Source organism: Trichosurus vulpecula, chromosome 1 (assembly GCF_011100635.1).
Source record: "Trichosurus vulpecula isolate mTriVul1 chromosome 1, mTriVul1.pri, whole genome shotgun sequence".
Taxonomy (NCBI): domain Eukaryota; kingdom Metazoa; phylum Chordata; class Mammalia; order Diprotodontia; family Phalangeridae; genus Trichosurus; species Trichosurus vulpecula.
This window is the reverse complement of record NC_050573.1, coordinates 164,935,444-164,954,088: the sequence shown is the minus strand read 5'-3', so window position 1 is coordinate 164,954,088 and position 18,645 is coordinate 164,935,444. Positions and strand designations below refer to the sequence as shown.

General features: G+C 35.1%; 1 protein-coding gene across 2 annotated transcripts in view; it reads right to left on the bottom strand.

Moving 5' to 3' along the window:
• The window catches only part of GMDS (GDP-mannose 4,6-dehydratase), a 782,760-nt gene that overhangs the window by 610,343 nt on the left and 153,772 nt on the right, over positions 1 to 18,645 (bottom strand). For both annotated transcript variants that reach the window (XM_036765676.1, XM_036765686.1), the window contains exons 3-4: positions 16,621 to 16,708; positions 13,621 to 13,730 (exon numbers count right to left, since the gene is read on the bottom strand). In XM_036765676.1, the coding sequence (XP_036621571.1) occupies positions 13,621 to 13,730; positions 16,621 to 16,708 (198 nt within the window). The remainder of the gene's footprint in view (positions 1 to 13,620; positions 13,731 to 16,620; positions 16,709 to 18,645) is intronic.

The following is an 18,645-nucleotide window of genomic DNA, read 5'->3' as shown; positions in this document are numbered from 1 at the left end:
TGATGAAGTTCAGATAGGTCAATGATACTTAAATCTGTTTCTCCTCACTCTCTTATGAGACACTCTACATTTTCTTCTCTTTTTTTTCAACCTCTTGACTTTGTTTCTATATTTCTCATTGCCCCATGTTGTCATTGGCTTCTATTCATTCCTTTCTAATTTTCAGGGAGTCTGCTGTTTGGGCAAGGTTTTGCATCTACTATGCCAAACTCTTAGTTCCTTTTCCAATTCTTCCAGAACTCTTACATCTTTCCCAACTTTTTCCCTCAAATTTATTCCATTTGTAAAAATTTTTAACTTTTTTTTAAACTCTTGCTTCATCTCTTCTAGGAACACTAGTTGAGTTTGTGTCCAATCTATGTTTTTCACCGAGGCATTATTTGTAGATGTTCTGAAGAAACAGTGCGTGTGTCTTGAAAATCCCTGCCACCACAATAGCTTATTATGGTGGGCTCAATTTTTGGTTTGCCGATTCTTCCAGCCCACTTCCTGACTTTGGACTAGAACTGGGTTCTGTCATACTTCCTGAGAGAAGGGGTAGTCCTGTTCCTGATTTCTTGGGGTATTAAGTGTTGTGTTGTTCAAGGATTTCAGGGGCAGGCTGGAGACCTGTAAGCTTTCATTGCTCCAAAACTGCAAAGTCAATTTTATTCGTTGCCCCCTGGTCTTAGCTCTGCAAATTACTGACCTGGTTTGGATCTCCACAAGAGAAGCCTGCTGCTGGACTTAACCCCTATCAGCCAGCTGGTATGTTCTGTTGCTTCAAAGCAGCAAAACTGTAGGTTCTCTTACTTTTGAATGGGATTCTAGTCTTGGTTATTCCTGTATGGGTTGGCCTAGATGCTGAAAGTGAAACATTACTCTGCACCTGAAATCTGAGCCACACCACTGGGGCTCATGGCTTCTGAAATTCCTCCTTTCTCAGTCCACTGACCAGGGTCTCCCTACTGGAGAATGCCACTCCCAAGTGCAGGTCCTCTTCTCACTCCACCTTGGATCTATGACCCAGAATGAGATAATGCACAACAAATCTGCCAGTTTGTATCTGTCCCTGTCATGATGTCTCAGTCAGGGTTTAGGAGTAAGCCAGTCTGAGTCTGGAATTTACTCTTCACCTGGTGCACAGGCTCTCTTTGGGTGCCAGAATGCTCTTGTCCCAACCCCATCCCCAGGGTCCACAGACATCTCTATCTCTTATGTGGAGCCCTTTTTGTCTTTGGGGACTCATGATGTTTTCTGAATTTCCCCATCAGGATTTAGTTTGGGGCATTTTCTGTATCTGTTTTGAGGCACTTGGATAAGAGGTCACTGCACTGCTTCCTTTCACTCATAAATTCCCTCCATATGTAATCTTCCAAAGCCAAAAAGGATTCAAAGGGGCCTAGATAACTGAGAAACTGATATGTAACCTTTGACTTTTATGTATATGTATGCATGCTATATTCAAGCTGAGGTACAGCCTAGGGAAAATTAGAAGAAAAGCTTTTTGAAATCCCTGAGGTACTCAGATTATAGAAGGTCATATCATAACTGATTTACCTACAAAATTATTACTTTTTCAGATACAAACGGAAAACCAAACATTTGGTAGAGGCCCTTAAAGAGCTGAGAATTATATATAAGCTCTTAGAAGTCTGCAACTGACAATCAAGGATTTTTTTTCTTGGTTTGTTTTTGGTGTCAAGATGTTTTGTATTTATTATGAATGCAGCATGAATTTTGCAGTGGGGTATGTAGGAAAGAGTAGGAAACTACAAAGGCAATACAATATTATTCCTTCTATATGCATATTACTATGGGGAGGAGCTCATCCTTCCTGATTTTATACTGTTTGTGTAACTGATTTGTCATAGTCCTAAAAAGATCTACCTCTATGAAATCACAGGGATTTAGCAGAAGCAAGTGTTAAAAACATTTAACATTATAATAGAGTTGATGTCAACATATACTGGGAAGCAATTCAATAGGGAAAAAACTGAGAGTCATAAATCTAGAGGCAGAAAGGACCTTAGAAACCATTTAAACCATTTAAATGCTTAAATTTAAACTGTGGTCTTCCCTTAGAGAATTGCATCCTGTTCTAGTTATACCAAGGGAAGTTGTTTGCAAGGAGGTGGGGTCAATAGGAAAACAACTGTTAGAAGCTAGAAGACTGAGGTAGATTTCTACTTCTTTCAAGCAAACCCAGAAGTGTAAATCAACAAGTGGATGAGCTTTCAGGACATAATTGTGGCTGGTGAGAAGTGTGTGAAATGACAGCGTTCCACGGTGGCGAGTCAAAAATGATTTTTCTAACTAAAGATTCTATCTTGTCCCCAATTTCTTAGCAGAGATGGGTTAGCTCTAAGTCTCAAAGGGCTTTATGAATATTAAAGTGATGAGGGAAATACAATAGGTTTGGGTGATGTAAGTAATACTTTTTGATATTGTTAGCACTAGGAACACGAAGAAAGGTATAAGTACAGAGAAGGGAGAGAAAAATCCTGAGGTGTAATCTTGAGATCATCTATTTGCATGTCATGGAACTTTCTCAACATCATGCACAGGTAATAGGGTCAGGACTGAACACAGGTCCACTATTCTATGCTATCTCTAGATATTAATCGCTAATAATGGGTTACCATTCAACATTTGTACATTCATACAAAAAGTATTTTTCAACTACTGTACTGTACTAGATGGCTGGATAGAAACAAAATAAAATAAGATATGACCTTGTCCTCAAGGAGAATACAATCTAGTTGGGATGGGATTTACTAAGTACACAAGAATTATACAAAACATTATTATGACTTAAGCAGAGATTATAGGGTCATAGATTTTAGAACTGAAAGAGACATCTGGCCTTAGTCCCCTATTTTATAGAAAAAGAAACCAAGGCCCACAGAGGCCAGATGATTTGCCCAAGGTCACAAAGGTAATGAGCAGTACACCTAATACTTGAGCATAAATTCCATGATGCCCAATCCAATGAACTTGAAAAGACCTTAGCTTAAAAAGGCCCAGGTCTCCCACTGCACCCTGGGACATCTCCAGTAATCCTGATGAATATATGGCCACTGGAGCCAGATGGCTCTAGAAGAGAAAGTGAGGCTGGAGATTTTGCACAGCCTTTCCTCACTCAAATAAAAGTCAATTGCAAGTCATGTCATCATCTCCCTGATATCATGGTGCTCTACAGATGATTCACAAAGAAAGTGGGATCAGAACTGGATTTTGATGGATTCATTAACCTACTATTGACCATTAAACATAACATATACATTCTGGCAAAACAGAAGACCTCTACATGCTGACAAAAACAGATTTGCTTGAAGGTTATACCAGGCTGGACTCTAATCTTAAACTAGTGTGCCCCTCAAGCATAACCAACAAATAACAGTTTCTATATCCAAAAGAAAATTTAAATATAGTTAAAAGAAAACCAAAAATGCAACCTTAAACTACCCATCACGGAATGAAATTTCACTGTCTTGTTGTTATTGTTTAGTCATTTTTCAGTCATGTCTGACTCTTTGTGAGCCCAATTGGGATTTTCTTGGCAAAAATACTACAGTGACATTTCCTTCTCCAACTCATTTCACTGATGGGGAAACTGAGGCAAACAGAAGTGAAGTGACTTGCCCAGGTTCACACAGCTAGTAAGTGTCCTGGGCCAGATTTGAACTCAAGAAGATGAGTCTTCCTGACTCCAGGACTCAATTGAGCCACCTAGCTGCCCTGGATACACTTTTATACTGTATAAGAAACAATCTACTTTTATCTTAGAGTCATGTTAAAAAAAAAAAGTGAGCCAACTGTCATTTGGCAATTATTGTCATTAATGAGATGTAGAAGTTCTACTCCCATGCCTCAACATTGCATAGAAGCCACAATGTTTTCTGTTGTTTTTTTTTCTTTTGTTTTGCTTTGTTCTTAAACTATGAAAGTAAAATAGAAACTCTGGCAAATCCTAGCAATCTGGGATGTCTTCGTGACAGTTGCCAGTGTAGATAATCTGTTGCTGGGGGCAGCCTACCTAAGTTTAGCAATGTTTAATACCAGAAGTTTGAGATTTTAAGGATGTAAAAAAAATCCATAGCAATGACTGAAGATTGTCCTTTAAGCATTGCGGTGTTATAAGTCATCTATGTCAATGGAATGAGTACTTCTTAACTGGAAGTTAAGAGAAGAGTGAAAGGACAAATAGAAGTAATGATTGGCTCAGAAAGGGAAGGGAAATGAAGGATGGTAGTGGGGAAGGAAGAATTAGATGAGGGTTTTTTGAAGATAGGGGAAGACTCAGGCATGTCTGTAGGCAAGAAGGAAGGAACCAATTAGGAGAAAACAAAGATTAGACTGAGGGGTATGATAGAGGGCACAATTTGCTAAAGATCGGACAAAGGAATGGAATCACGGTGGCATATGTAGCGTTTAGCTTTGTTGAAGAGAAGGGCCATCTCTTTATTAGAGACTAGAATTAAAGAGGAAATGGTGGGAGATGATGTGAAGACTCAAAACTAGGTCTTCTGACTCCAGTTCTAGTACTCTTTCCACTGTACCGTAAGGATTCCCAAAATAATAACTAACATTTTATATTAGTACTTTCCTAACAGTAACCCCATAAATGAGTAGTGAAAATATTATTACACATGTTATACAGATGAAGAAATTTTGGTTCTGAGATATTAATGACTTATTCAGAAGCTATTAAGTGTCACAGCCAGAATTTGAATTCAGGTATCACTGATTCCAAGTCCCACACATGTTCTACTACACTAAGCTGCTTTCAACATTAGAGACAATTAGAAAGTCTTTCAAATGAGGAGAAATTCTCATTTCTCTGAACTTGTTATGAGGTCACCCTACCTTAAAATAAGCTTGGGGGAAAGGTATCATGGGGAGGGTTTTATTCAATCCTTTGATTCAGAGAATGATACACAATTATCAGAGAAGCTAGGTGAGAATTAGCAAAACCTCCAAAATCATAATGGAATAATTGTTAGTCGAGCTCAAATAAACACCTAAATGTGCTCCTATTAACAGACATTCTACAAAGCAGCACAGAAGAGATTCCTGAGTTCTCTCCTGATCAAAAGAAGCAAGATTACACATTGGATAATTTGTTCCAATTTCGATGACGACACTAGGCTAGTTTACTGCTTTTAATAACCAGTGCATTTCAGTCACCTCTCACTTTCTCCCACATAAGATCCAATCAGCCTCTCAATGACCTATTTCATGAGTCATAACTCTTATGAATCAGAAAAACGTCTTCAGTCAGTATTTCCCAGACTGCTGTGGGTTCGTTCCAAGAACCAATTTCATCTTCATTGGTTTCCTACAGGAAACCAGACCAACTTCCTATTATTTTATTTTCCTTACTTTCAGCATAGCCCACATAAAATTAACTGGAAGTGAGAGTGATAGAAGACTTTATTCTGCATAGAGAGAAGCCAAAATAAACAACATCCAATAAGAGTCTAGACGTCACTGATTCAAATGGACCAAACTTCTGAATGTGCTAAGATTAGAACTTTGTTTTCCAAGCATGCTGAAAAAAGAATGATTTATTTGGATCAACCTTATTGCAAACATGACACTCTGCTGCTGTACAGGCTTTCTATTTAGTTCTTAAAACTTGGTATCTACCAATACAATTATTCCTATTAACAGGAATAACAGAATAATAGCCTCGTAACATAATTAAGGGGAAATAAGTGAATTAATAGCAAATGAATAGGGAACTGAGCACACTGAGAGAAGAGTTGGCTTAATGACCAATTAAAAACTCCTGGAATAACAGAACATCGTTTTTATCTCCACCACCAACAGTAGGCACTTAATAAATTCTTGGTGACTTAAAAGTCACTATCCAAATTCCCTGTCCTCACTGACACTCCATGTGGTGTAGTGTATGGGGTTCTATTTGGCATCAAGAACTGGATTCAAATGTAGTCTCCAATATTTGTTATATAGCTGATAGTTAGCAAAACATTTTAACTCTCTGATACCTGAAATACTTACCTCACATGATTGTTGCAAAGCTCAAATTATGTGATGTTGTGTATAAATTCTAGCTATTATCACTTATAGCACCTCTCCAAGTTTCAGAGAAGGGCTACATTGGTAGAGAGCTTCCTCATTCAGAATTCAACATACTGACGAAATCACAGTTCTAATCTCCTACCTATTTGTAAACATTAAAGAATTTGAATAATGTCATCTTCTATTGTTATTTTCTGTCCTGTTTCCCAGTAGCCAAAGTTCCCCTATTTCTTATTACAGCTACAGGGAAATAGCCAAGGACAAGCAAAAGATCACTGACAAGACTGGAAACTATCAATTCTTTCAAAGGCAGAAAGTCATAGTAATGAAGTTGGCCTTTAAACTCCCAGTATACATTATCTACTAACCAAAACAACTTTTCTGAACTAGCTAGGTTCCACATAATCTTGATGAAACAGTATAAGGTGATGTTCTCAAAAGGAAAGAAACCTAATATTGAAAACTTCTTTATCCTCATTTCTATCAGCTGTAGTCTTTGAAATAGGTGTGTACCTGTAAAAGGACAATTTGCTGCTTGATTCCAACTTCAAACTTAATTTAAAACCTCCTCAATGTAGAGGATTTAAAAACTCAAGAAAACCTCCTCCTAAAACTCCCACACATTGATCCAAGGTAGAACCCCTTTAGGGAAAAAAAGAAGAACCCTGATTCCTCTTTTATATGACAACCCTTCAAATATTAGAAAATTGCTGCCATGCTCCTCCATAAGCCATAGGCTAAATAACACTAATAACCTAAAACAACCCTTAGGTAACACAATTTTGAGATACTTAACCATAGCACTCCCTTGACTATGCTCCTAAATGGCCCTCTCTTCAAATGTTGTTCCCAGACCTGAATATTCAAGAGGTAGCCTGACTGCAGAATAACAAAATGAGTTCAGGATCCCAATTTGTCTATATATTTTATGCCAAATAATGGAAAGAACATCGAACGTCGGGCTCCCCAGGACTACTATTTGCTAACTGTATAACCTAAGACAATCACATAAGTTTGCTATACTTCATACATATAAAATTAAGATGACAATATCTGCAAATTTACCACACATTGTTATTATAAAGAACTACATAAATGTGAGGCATGATTACTATATTGTGGTACATTAATAATGATAGTATCTAATTAGTCAATGAGTTTCGCTTGGTCCCAGAAAGCAGAAGTAGAAGCACAGGATGGATGCTGCAAAGAAGCAGATTTCCAGAGCTTAGAATGGTGCCTGGCAAATAGTAGGCACTTAATAAATGTTTATCAATTGACTGATTTCAGCTTTATGGAGGGAATAAATTCCTAGCAATTAGTGCCATCCAAGAGCAGAATGGGCTGCTAGAACGGGATCTTCTTCAATAAAAGATTTTGAGCAAAGACTTAATTGTTTAATTATATTGGAGAATAGTTAAATAGAACAAAAAACCTCATATAATCAACTTTTGATTACCCTTTAGAGTATAAGCATTGTAGTTTGTCAGCCAACAAAACAAACTTAACCTAACTATAGACCTCCTCCAATGTTGTAAAATTGTGATCCTGCTTTATTGAGAACTATGCCAATGGAATGAATGCAAATTCTGGCAGATCTTACCAGTCTATCCGGGCTTTGAGTAGGTAAAGGACTATTCATCTTTCATCAAAGAACCAGTCTAGTTTAGTTCAGAGAAACTATTTTGCCTTTTCAAGTGTCAGAAACTATCCAACAATTACTAAGTTATACAAAGGTTGATGTCTGTGTTATTGGAGGAAGCATCCACAACAGAAAAAATTTCAAGTTCTTGAAGAACTAGTATCAGTACAAATTCAAAAATTTACTCTTGTGAGTTACAGACTTTAATAAAATAAGTTATAATATCCTTTGTTACCATGGTCTCTTATTTAATTGTAATCCACTGGGAAATTCCTGAGCTCTAGAAGATAAATTATGAAATCAAAATCCTTCAGTTACTTCACCTACTCCAGGAAAGGTATGAATCAGAAACACAACTATTTCAGGGAAGGCATGCAGCTCATCTAACATAGGTATTTGGTATGAGAGGTTATTGCTTTTGAACACAGAGTGGGGAATAAAGAACAATCTAGAACACAGAGGGCTAGTATGGGGAAATTGGACAACTCTGTACCCATATTCACAATGCTTAACATCTGCAGTATAGTGAATACCCAATATAGGCAATTGTAAACATAAGGACAAAAATCCTATTTTTTTGATTATCAACCATTTTGATAAGCATCTTCAGCACTACTCTCCATTTACACACAAAAGTTGGAACTTAAGTATATTCTTAACTATATAATGTAATGCTTCTAATATTATGTTAGAAGATGATAATCTGCAAATAAATTCCTAAATTCCTATTTGAACATAATACTTTTACCTGTACATAAATGATGCTAAGGATTTTTTTTAAATGTACTTAGTACTTAATTAATCTGAAAGTTAATATACCAGGAATGCAGGGCTGGTTCAATATTAAGAAAACTATCAGCATAATTTACTATATCAATAACAAAACTAACAGAAACCGTATGATTATATAAATAGAGAAAGAAAAAGCTTCTGACAAAATACAACACTCATTCTATTAAAAACACTAGAGAGCATAGGAATAAATGGAGTCTTCCTTAAAATGGTAAGCAGCAACTACCTAAAACAATCAGCAAGTATTATATGTGATGGGGATAAGCTAGAAGCATTTCAAATAAATGGGAGCAAGGGGGAGGGGAGCGCAGTGAAACAAGGAAATGTTAGCTTTAACAATAAGAGAAGAAAAAGAAATGGAAGGAATTAGAAGAGGCAAAGAAAAAATAAAGCTATCACTCTTTGCAGATGATGAACTTAGAGAATCTTAGAGAATCAAGTAAAAAAACTGCTTGAAATAATAAACAACTTTAGAAAAGTTGCAGGACATAAAATAAAACTCCATAAATCATTGGTATCTCTATTTATTACTAATAAAGCCCAACAGCTCTGGATTAAAAGAGAAATTCCATTTAAAGTTACTGTAGACATTAGAAAATATTTGGGAGTCAATCTGCCAAAACAAACCCAGGAACTATATGAACACAATTAAAAAATACTTTTCACACAAATAAAGTAGATCTAAATAACTGTAAAAACATCAGTTGTTCATGGGTAGGCTGAGCCAATATAATAAAAATGACAATTCTACCTAAATTAATTTACTTATTCAGTGCCATACCAATGAAACGATCAAAAAATTATTTAGGGGTGCCTAAGTAGCTAGTGAGTAGAGCCCCAACCCTGGAGGCAGAAGGACCTAAGTTCAAATCCACACTCAGGCACTTGAAACACTAGCTGTGTGACCTTGGGCAAGTCACTTGACCCCAATTGTCCTGCCTTCCCCCCTCCAAAAAAAAACAAACAAACAACTTTAAAAAAAATTATTTTATAGAGCTGGAAAAAAATAATAACAAAACTCATCTGGAAGAACAAAAGGTCCAGAATATCAAGGAAATTAATGAAAAGAAATGCAAGGGAAGGTGGCCTAGCCATACGAGATCTTAAATTGTATTATAAAGCAGCAATCATCAAAACTACTTAGTACTAGTTAAGAAATAGAGTGGTGGATGAGTGGAAAAGGTTAGGCACACAAGACACAATAGCCAATGACTACAGTAATCTACTGTTTGATAAATCCAAAGACTCCAGCTTCTGGGATAAAAACTCACTATTTGACAAAAACTGCTGGGAAAACTGGAAAAATGGTATGGCAGAAACTAGGCATAGTTTCATAGTTAGTACATCTTACACCATTTATCAAAATAAAGTCAAAATGGGTACATGATTTAGATATGAAGGCTGATAATATAGGCAAATTGGGAGAGCAAGCAATAGTTTACCTGTCAGATTTATGGAGAATGGAAGAATTTATGACCAAACAAGAAATGGAGAACATTATGAAATTCAAAATGGATAATTCTGATTACATTAAATTGAAAAGTTTTTGCACAAACAATGCCAATGCAACCAAAATTAGGAGGGAAGCAAGAAACTGGAAAGAATCTTTATAACCAATGACTCTGATAAAGGCCTCATTTCTAAAATATGTGGAGAACTGAGTCAAATTTATAAGAATACAAGTCATTCCCCAATTGATAAATGGCCAAAGGATATGAACAGGCAGTTTTCAGATGAAGAAATTAAAGATATCTATAGTCATATGAAAAAATGCTCTAAATCACTATTGATTAGAGAAATGCAAATCAAAATAACTCTGAGGTGCCACATCATACCTATGAGACCAGCTAACATGATAAAACAAGAAAATGATAAATGCTGGAGAAGACGTGGGAAAATTGGAACACCAATGCATTGTTGGTGGAGCTGTGAACTGATCCAACCACTCTGGAGAACAATTTGGAACTATGACCAAAGGGCTATAAAAACGTGCATACCCTTTGACACAGCAATATCACTTCTAGGTCTGTATCCCAAAGAGACCATAAAAATGGGAAAAGGACCCACATGCACAAAAAATATTTATAGCAGCTCTTTTTGTGCTGGCAAAGAATTAGAAATTGAGGGGATGCCCATCAGTTGGGGAATGGCTGAACAAATTGTGGTATATGAATGTAATGGAATACTTTGTGATATAAGAAATGATGAGCAGGCAGACTTTAGAAAAACCTGGAAAGAATTATATGAACTGATGCTGAATGAAGTGAGCAGAACCAGGAGAACATTGTGCACAGTGATGACTGACTTTGATAGAGTTAGCTCTTCTCAACAATGCAAGAACCTAGGAACTCCAAAAAATTCATGATGGAAAATGCCATCCACATCCAGAAAAACAACTATGGAGTCTGAATGCAGATCAAGGCATATTATTTGTGCTCTCTCTCTCTTTTTTTTGTTTGTTTCTTCTTTCCCGTGGTTTTTCCCATTGGTTCTAATTGTTCTTTATAACATGACTAATGTTAAAATAGGCTTAATATGAATGTATATGTAGAATCTATATCAAATTACATGCCATCTTGGGGTAGGGAAAGGGAAGAGATGAGAAAATTTGGAACTCAAAATCTCATGTAAGTGAATATTGAAAACAAAAAATAAACAAATTTCATTTCAAAAATTATGAAAGTTACAACCAAAAAATTCAAGAAAACACTGCAGAAACTATATGGTTCAAGGACCAGGTAAAGACTAAGGGAAGCCAATATGTCTCAATTCCAAAAATTTCCTGCAATCAGCCTGAGACAAAAATTCTTACTTTTTTCTAATACAGGTCAGTGAAAGTAACATCTGTGAGCTAATAAATGATTAAAAGTATAATTTCTCAGTTCATGAAAAAGTATAAAATTATAAGTTTCATTTCTTGGAGAAAACAAGAGGCATGAGAGTGATCTTTAATGATAACATCTGGATAGTATTTTGATAATTAAAACAAACTTGTGTTTTCCTAGTTAGGAAGAAGAAAAAACAATTTTTATCTTGAACAATGAAGAATATAATAAAGAAAATGCAAAATAAATACCTGACTGTATAATAATCACAATCCAGATGAAAAGCAAACATACTACAAAATTATAAATTACTGAAAACTAAAATTTTTTACAATCTACTAAAATATTTAGGCATCATCATATTGCAAAGTTTAATAAGAAGTATTTCTCATAATGTGCACTTGGGAAAAAATATTTAAAAAGACTAATTTTTCTGTCTCTTCAGTCAAATATTCCAAACTAGCATTATTCCTTTACAGCAAAATGGGAAAACAATCTAAGAGTGTTTAAGTTTAGAGTTAGACTGTTAAAAAATTAATTCTGTCCATAAGACCTCCTCCGCACAATTTCATATATCTTTCCACCATGACAGATTTTTAGCTTCTCATGGAGACTAAAGAGTCATATTCACAGGAGGGCTGGAGAGTTAAAATGGAAAGAGGGAAACAAAATATTACAAATACATATTTTTTTCCTAGATGACATTTTTTCACAAGGACATGTGTTTTCACAATGAGGGCAATTCCCCCCATGGAAACTCCCTCCACTGATGCAGACTGCCAAATCATATGTAATTTACAGTCTTATGGAAAGATATGGGGCCTAAGAGGTTACTCTCAAGATCCACAGATAGTATTAGTATGTCTCAGGTGCAGGTCTTGAACTCAGGCCCTTCTTGACCTAAGGCTGGGTCTCTATATACTATGTCATACTGCCTCTCAAGCTATTAGGCCTTGGGAAACAGGATACAGAAATATTCAGGGAATTGGGGAAATAAAATCAGAAGACGGGCACTGTCATTCTGTGGGAATAGAGTCTTCACGTTTTATTGCCTTTAGTAATTCTGGGGAAAGGTAGTTATTGAAAAAAAAAAGTAGGTGCTAATAAGGCATCATAAAGTGAGCTTCAATGTAATTCAGAGATCAGATTTTAGTTTGAATGGGAAACAGACCTAGTAGAGATCAAGGGAAAAATCATTTTCTCCTAGACTGTAGTGAGTAGCAAAAGGTCCTTATCAATTTGTATGTACATTCTAACATTCTAAAAAGAAAATGAGTCTAATGTTTTATGGTAATACTTTACACCAATGACTGTTCGAAAGAGTCACTTCACCACTATCTTTCTCATGGTAAGCCATATAGATTCATGTGATGGTACATTTTTTTTTCCTTTAGCAACAGAAACAGAGATGAGAGATAAATTACATCCTGCCTAGGGAAGATGATATCGTAGACCAGCAAGTAATGCCAACAAGTTTGCATAGTAATTGTGGTTTTCCCAACTAAAACATATTTTCTTTTATTTATATGATATATGTGCATTAGAAGAGCCATCAACTATCCTAAACAACTCCCTGGAATGGAATTTAATTCCTCTCCTATTTCACTCAGTCCAACAGTAAGCAATGTGCTACTGCGGCAACAATTAGAACTGAGAAAATTCCTAAAGCCCTGTGGATAACATTCTCAATATCTCTGGGATTAATATACCAAGTTTCTGAAAAGTAAATGGATAAGATACAGAGAGATTGCTGGAAAGTCTGAGAAAACAGGCACGAGTTCAACAATTGTTTGAATGAGCTGAAGGCAGGAAAAATACAAAGTAAATTTCACCCCAGTGAATGTCGCTGAGCACAACAGAACAGAATACAGCTTTTAAAGAAGCTTGCAGCTTTTCTCAGGTAATAACATTCTCTCTCAACTAGTACTTTAAATGTTTATCAAAAATAAACATATTAAAATGGCAGATGGGTTGAGGTGTCATATTCCAAGATGTTACCAAAGCATTTTATCTTCAATATAATTCAAAATGAGAGAAAATAACAAAAGATCAAAGCCAGGGGCTTACTGTTCCAAAGTAGTATGAAATAATGTTTTCTTAGAATTGGTAGTAACATTTTCTTACATAGTTGAGTAAGAAACTTTATGATGTTTAATAAGAAAACTTTTTTAAACAGTAATTCTACATTAGTATCATAATTTACTAATATTCAAATGCCTTCAGTAATTAGAGGGAACAACTTGAGTGCTCAGTCTGGGAGTGGCTTTCATTCCAGAACCTAGAGTTGCCCTCTACATCATTACTTGATAAAACTCAGTATGGAAAACTGCTTACTTTGACATGACTCTGAGCTCCTAAGTTGTAGACTTCTGTAGGTTTCACTTCATTAATTATCTTCACAAGGCAGGTACTGTCCGTGAGATCTCCATAATGCAATTTCATATCTTTGGGGTTCAAGAACACATCATTAGAAAAAAAGGAAATAAGAGTGATTAAGAAAAATTAAAACAGATAAGTACATTTAGAAAATTTGAAGCCTCATGTGAAATAAGTAGATTTATCTTCATAGGCCCATTAGCAGTAAAATTTAATTGGCATTTTAAAATAACGTACAAAGAAGATGTCAAAAGATCCTTTTAAAACTATGATTTTATTATATCACATGCAATTAGTTTGATAAACACTTATTAAGTGCCTACTATGTTCAAGGCACTGTAATTAAATTAAATACGTATTGAGCTATTATTATACAAAAGGCAATGAGCCAGATGATATAATTCATAAATCATACTTTTCCATTAAAAATTCTAAGAAATATGCTATGTGAAAGGTGAATACTGTGAAGCAAAAAAAAAATCCCTATTAAATTTCTATGCTTTTAAAGAAGAAAAAAATCATGGCAATAAAACTGGTTATGAAAATACTAAAATACTATTGTACTTGTTCACATGCTTCTATCTGGGGGCTCTCGAAGTGCAATATAAGTATCAATGTTATTATATTCTTCCCTGCTCCTCCCAAATTCAAAACAATTAGTTTATATTCCCTGATGGGTAAGAAGATCTAACTCCAAAGATGATAATTAAAAAGTAAATATTCTGCTAAAGGCTCTTCAGTCTACTTAGTTAACTGATATACTATAATTACTTGTGTATACTTAAAGGCCTAAATGATATGAAACAGAATAACATGGCGGAAAAATGGCTGGATTTGAAATCAGAGGACAAGTATATATGTCCCAGCTCTGCTATATTCCAGCTGGGTAGAAGTAGGTTAACCACTTAACCTCATTAGGCCTTAATGTCCTCATCTCTAAGGTCCCTTCTAACTCGCAATTTATGATTGTATAATTTAACTCATCAACGAATTTACTAATAACACTATTTTCACAAAACTTTTGTCTTTATATATGCAATTTAAGAAGGAGTCTAAAAGACACTATCAAGAAGATAAAGGCCTAGATGAGGAAATGGACTATTTATTAAAAAAAAGAGAGAGAAAACATTTGGATAGCTTGAATAACAATCCATACCCATGAGATATTAAATGAAAAGGAAGGAAGGAAGGAAAAGAGGAAGGAAGGGAGGAATGAAACATTTATTAATCACTATTATATGCCAGGCACTATGCTAAATGCTTTATAAATATTATCTCAATTTATACTCATAAGAATTCTGAGTGTTATTATTATCACGATTTTACAGTTGAGGGAACTGAGGCAGACAGATGTTAAATGACTTCCCCAGAATCACACAGCTAATGGCTGAGTTTAGATTTGAACTTAGGTCTTCTTGGCTCCAAGCCACTCAATATAGTATGCCAAGAAGATTTCTAAACTTTAGGAATTTCCTCATTGGAAATTTATGGAAATACATGGACAAGATTTGCATTTGATAAAAAGGTACAGAGAGATTGCAATCTGCTTCTATGGAAGGACTGAACACCAATACAATCACTGATTCTTCAGATTATCAACAAGGCATGAAACCCTGGGCTATGTCTAGATTCAGAAACTGTGATCTTATTCACTTTGCACAAGCATAAGAAATATTGTCGAGGTGAATATTTGACATTGGAAATAGAGAGCACAATGTTGTATTAGTTTTCTATGGTCATCAAGCATTGTACTCATAGCTGGAAGAGCCAACTAATTTGGATTATTAATTATCAAGAAACAGTCCTTGACTTCAGAGGACTTATACAAATATAGACAGCTATAATAGACATTACGTGAGAAATACATCAGTGAAATACAAAACAAAATGCTACGTCAGATCTGAAGGATATAATCTTTATAGGCCAGAAAAATCAGGGAAGTCTTCATGAAGGAGATGACATTAGAAATGCACTTTAAAGCACAGGTTTGAATTGTAAAAAGTTGGGGAAAATATCTGGCTCTGATCCATTCAAGGAGGCCTGGCAGCTTCCCCTGATGTTGTTACTAACATGTTGAGATGTCCAAAAAAGCTTGGGACATATGGAGCTCTTGATGTGGAGATGTGATAATCTATTACTTATTGACTATGAATGACATCCTTCTTACCTTAGGATACCTGCTTATTAAATGCATATTAATCAACATGCTTACTGATCACATTCCTGTCTTCATGAATGAACTTTTTAACTAAACACAATAACCTAAGTTTAAAATAAAAGAACCAAAAAAAGGAGAGGAGGGAAAAGTGCTAATCATAGAAATCTTCCAAAGATGCAGATACTTTAACCAAAATGGGTATACTCCCAACTGATAAAAACTACAAACCTTCTATATATCTTAGAAGATGGTCTCCAGTATCTGTGGCCAACCAACTTTCTAATCATGAGCCCTACACACTTACTGATGTATTCCTCCATTCAAAGCATTTCCAACTTAGTAGGATCTCTAAGAGTTTGTTCTTCTTAGGGATAATCTTTGAGAAATCAGAATCATATCCACATCATGTTGCCACACTGGAGTTGGACTTTAGTAAAGGCAGAAAACTAGAATTCTCCATTATTGGCATAAAAGGGACCCTACAGCCTGAATTACATAGTCATCAGATAATCATTATGGTACAGTTTCCCACATCAGAGTATACTGTTCTACTGGGATAGCAGAGCCCCTTCTACCCTGAAGAAGTTCCCATCTCAGCTTTTATCCTGGGGGGATGCTCTGGCAACTTAGAGGCAGGAAATGTTATCTTCCTATGGCATGTAAATAACCAGCAATGCAGACAAGTAGTACATAAATAAATGAGATTTGACAGGAGGAAAAATAGGTTTTAAATGCTAAATTATTTTTGTCATCCTTTAGGTGTTCTTGAAAAAAATTATACATGAAAGAAAATGGCTTACTTCCTTCAATATGAGCCTGAGGATTCTTATAGAGATGTTCAATCCTCCCTGTGTTGAAGGAACTTGATCGACGTACAATTCCATGGACCTATGTTGTTGTTTTTATAATAAGAAAAGAAAAACAGCAAATTATAAGTAAAAGTATAATATAGCGGTATAATATACAACTCAGTAACTGGTTTACTAGAATTTATAGTAAAGCCATCAAATGGCACATCTTTTAATGGAGTATGTTAAAAAAAAAAGACAACTTTTTTTTAAACAAATAATTGGAAATAGTACCAATGTTAATTTTTATTTTTTGGCTCTTCCCCCAGGTTTCTCTCTAACAGTAAAAATATATATACATTTACATACAAACCTCACAGGTAATTGGTTAATTACGTGGTTTCAGAATGAAAGCTTAACTCTAGCTATGATAGGCTATGATTTTACACACACACACACACACTCACACAGAATATTGCTGACAGGCCTATCTCTGTATTCTGAAACTGAAGACAGACCATGTATGGCAGTATCAGTGAGGAAAAACCATCTTGCCTGTTTAATGCACAACAAATCTTGCTATGGTTCCTAATGCTAACATTATTTTCCTTAGTGACCTAGAAATTGTTTTCTTTGGGAGAGATTACTTAGCATTTCTGAGCTTTAAAGTACAGTCAGTGTATCGTTGTATTTACCAACTTAACTTTGATGTTATTTAAACATAACTTTGGTTTTTGTCCTCTGCAAGTTGAAAGGTGGCATAAAAGAAATATATATATATATATATATATATATATGCATGTATGTATGTGTGTGTATATATATACATATACATATATATATGTATATGTATATGTATATATATGGATATATATGACAGCAAAAGGAAAGGGGTGGGTCAGTCATCAAGAATGAGACACACCAGATGTGAAGCCCAAAGAGGACAGAGAAAAGATTGCTGCTATCACAGAATTCAAATAAGCAGAGGTTTCAGGCAGAACCCTCCTCTCTAGAATATAAGAGTGAAGATAGGCCATTTTGAATTTTTTCTTTGAATAAGCTGCAATAATAAAAATCGTTGGAACAAGAAGATGTACCTGTCTGATGATAAAGAAAAGGCTATTTGAAATTAGTATGTAAAGGGAAATTGCTCAAGACTTGATCCCACTTCCTCCTTAACCAAAGATTGCCCCTTTGGTGTTGCCAGTGTTAATGCCAGATTAGGTCACAAGTTGGACAAGTGCCAAGTCTGGAAAGGCAGCTTTAATTTCAACATTTGACTTATGTTTAAAGTCTTTCTTAAAATATTAAGTGGATTCTTTCTTACCCATTTTAATGTCTCTCTTTTTACCTTTCCTCTTTTTCTCCATTTCTGAAAACTTGATTAATCTTAGATATGACTTGAGATCACCACCATATGGAGGAAATGAACAAGAATGAATCTGAATACAGATATAGGTGTCATTTTTATATGTGACAGGCAAAATTAAATTGTATAAAACTTTATACTAATTTAAAACTTTTTAAATCTAAATTTTGTGAATCTGATAGTACCATTTTTCCTCTTTGACATCTATTAGTTTCACTTATATCCTTATATGTAGTACAATACTCTTATAATTGAACTATAGCTAAATATTCTGTTTCACAGTACAGCCAAAACACATGGAAACTAATTTAAAGTATTTTTTCCAAAGGACTAATACATGAAAACTTATTAAATAAAATAAATATATGGGAAACAGCACATTAACCAGAGTTTTCAGTAGGCAACCATTAAAAACAAAGAACTATTGTAAGCAAATATAGGAAAAGGGGACAGCAAAGGATGAGATGGGTAGATAGTGTCGTGGAAACAATGAACATGAACTTCAACAGACTTCAAGAGATAGTGGAGGATCGAAGGGCCTGGAGTACTATGGTCTCTGGGGTAACTAAGAGTCAGACACAACTGAATAACAAAAACATGTACAGCTTTAAATTACTTCTGAAATATTTATATGTAAAGAGAAAACCTCATTAAGTCCTCTTCCTTTA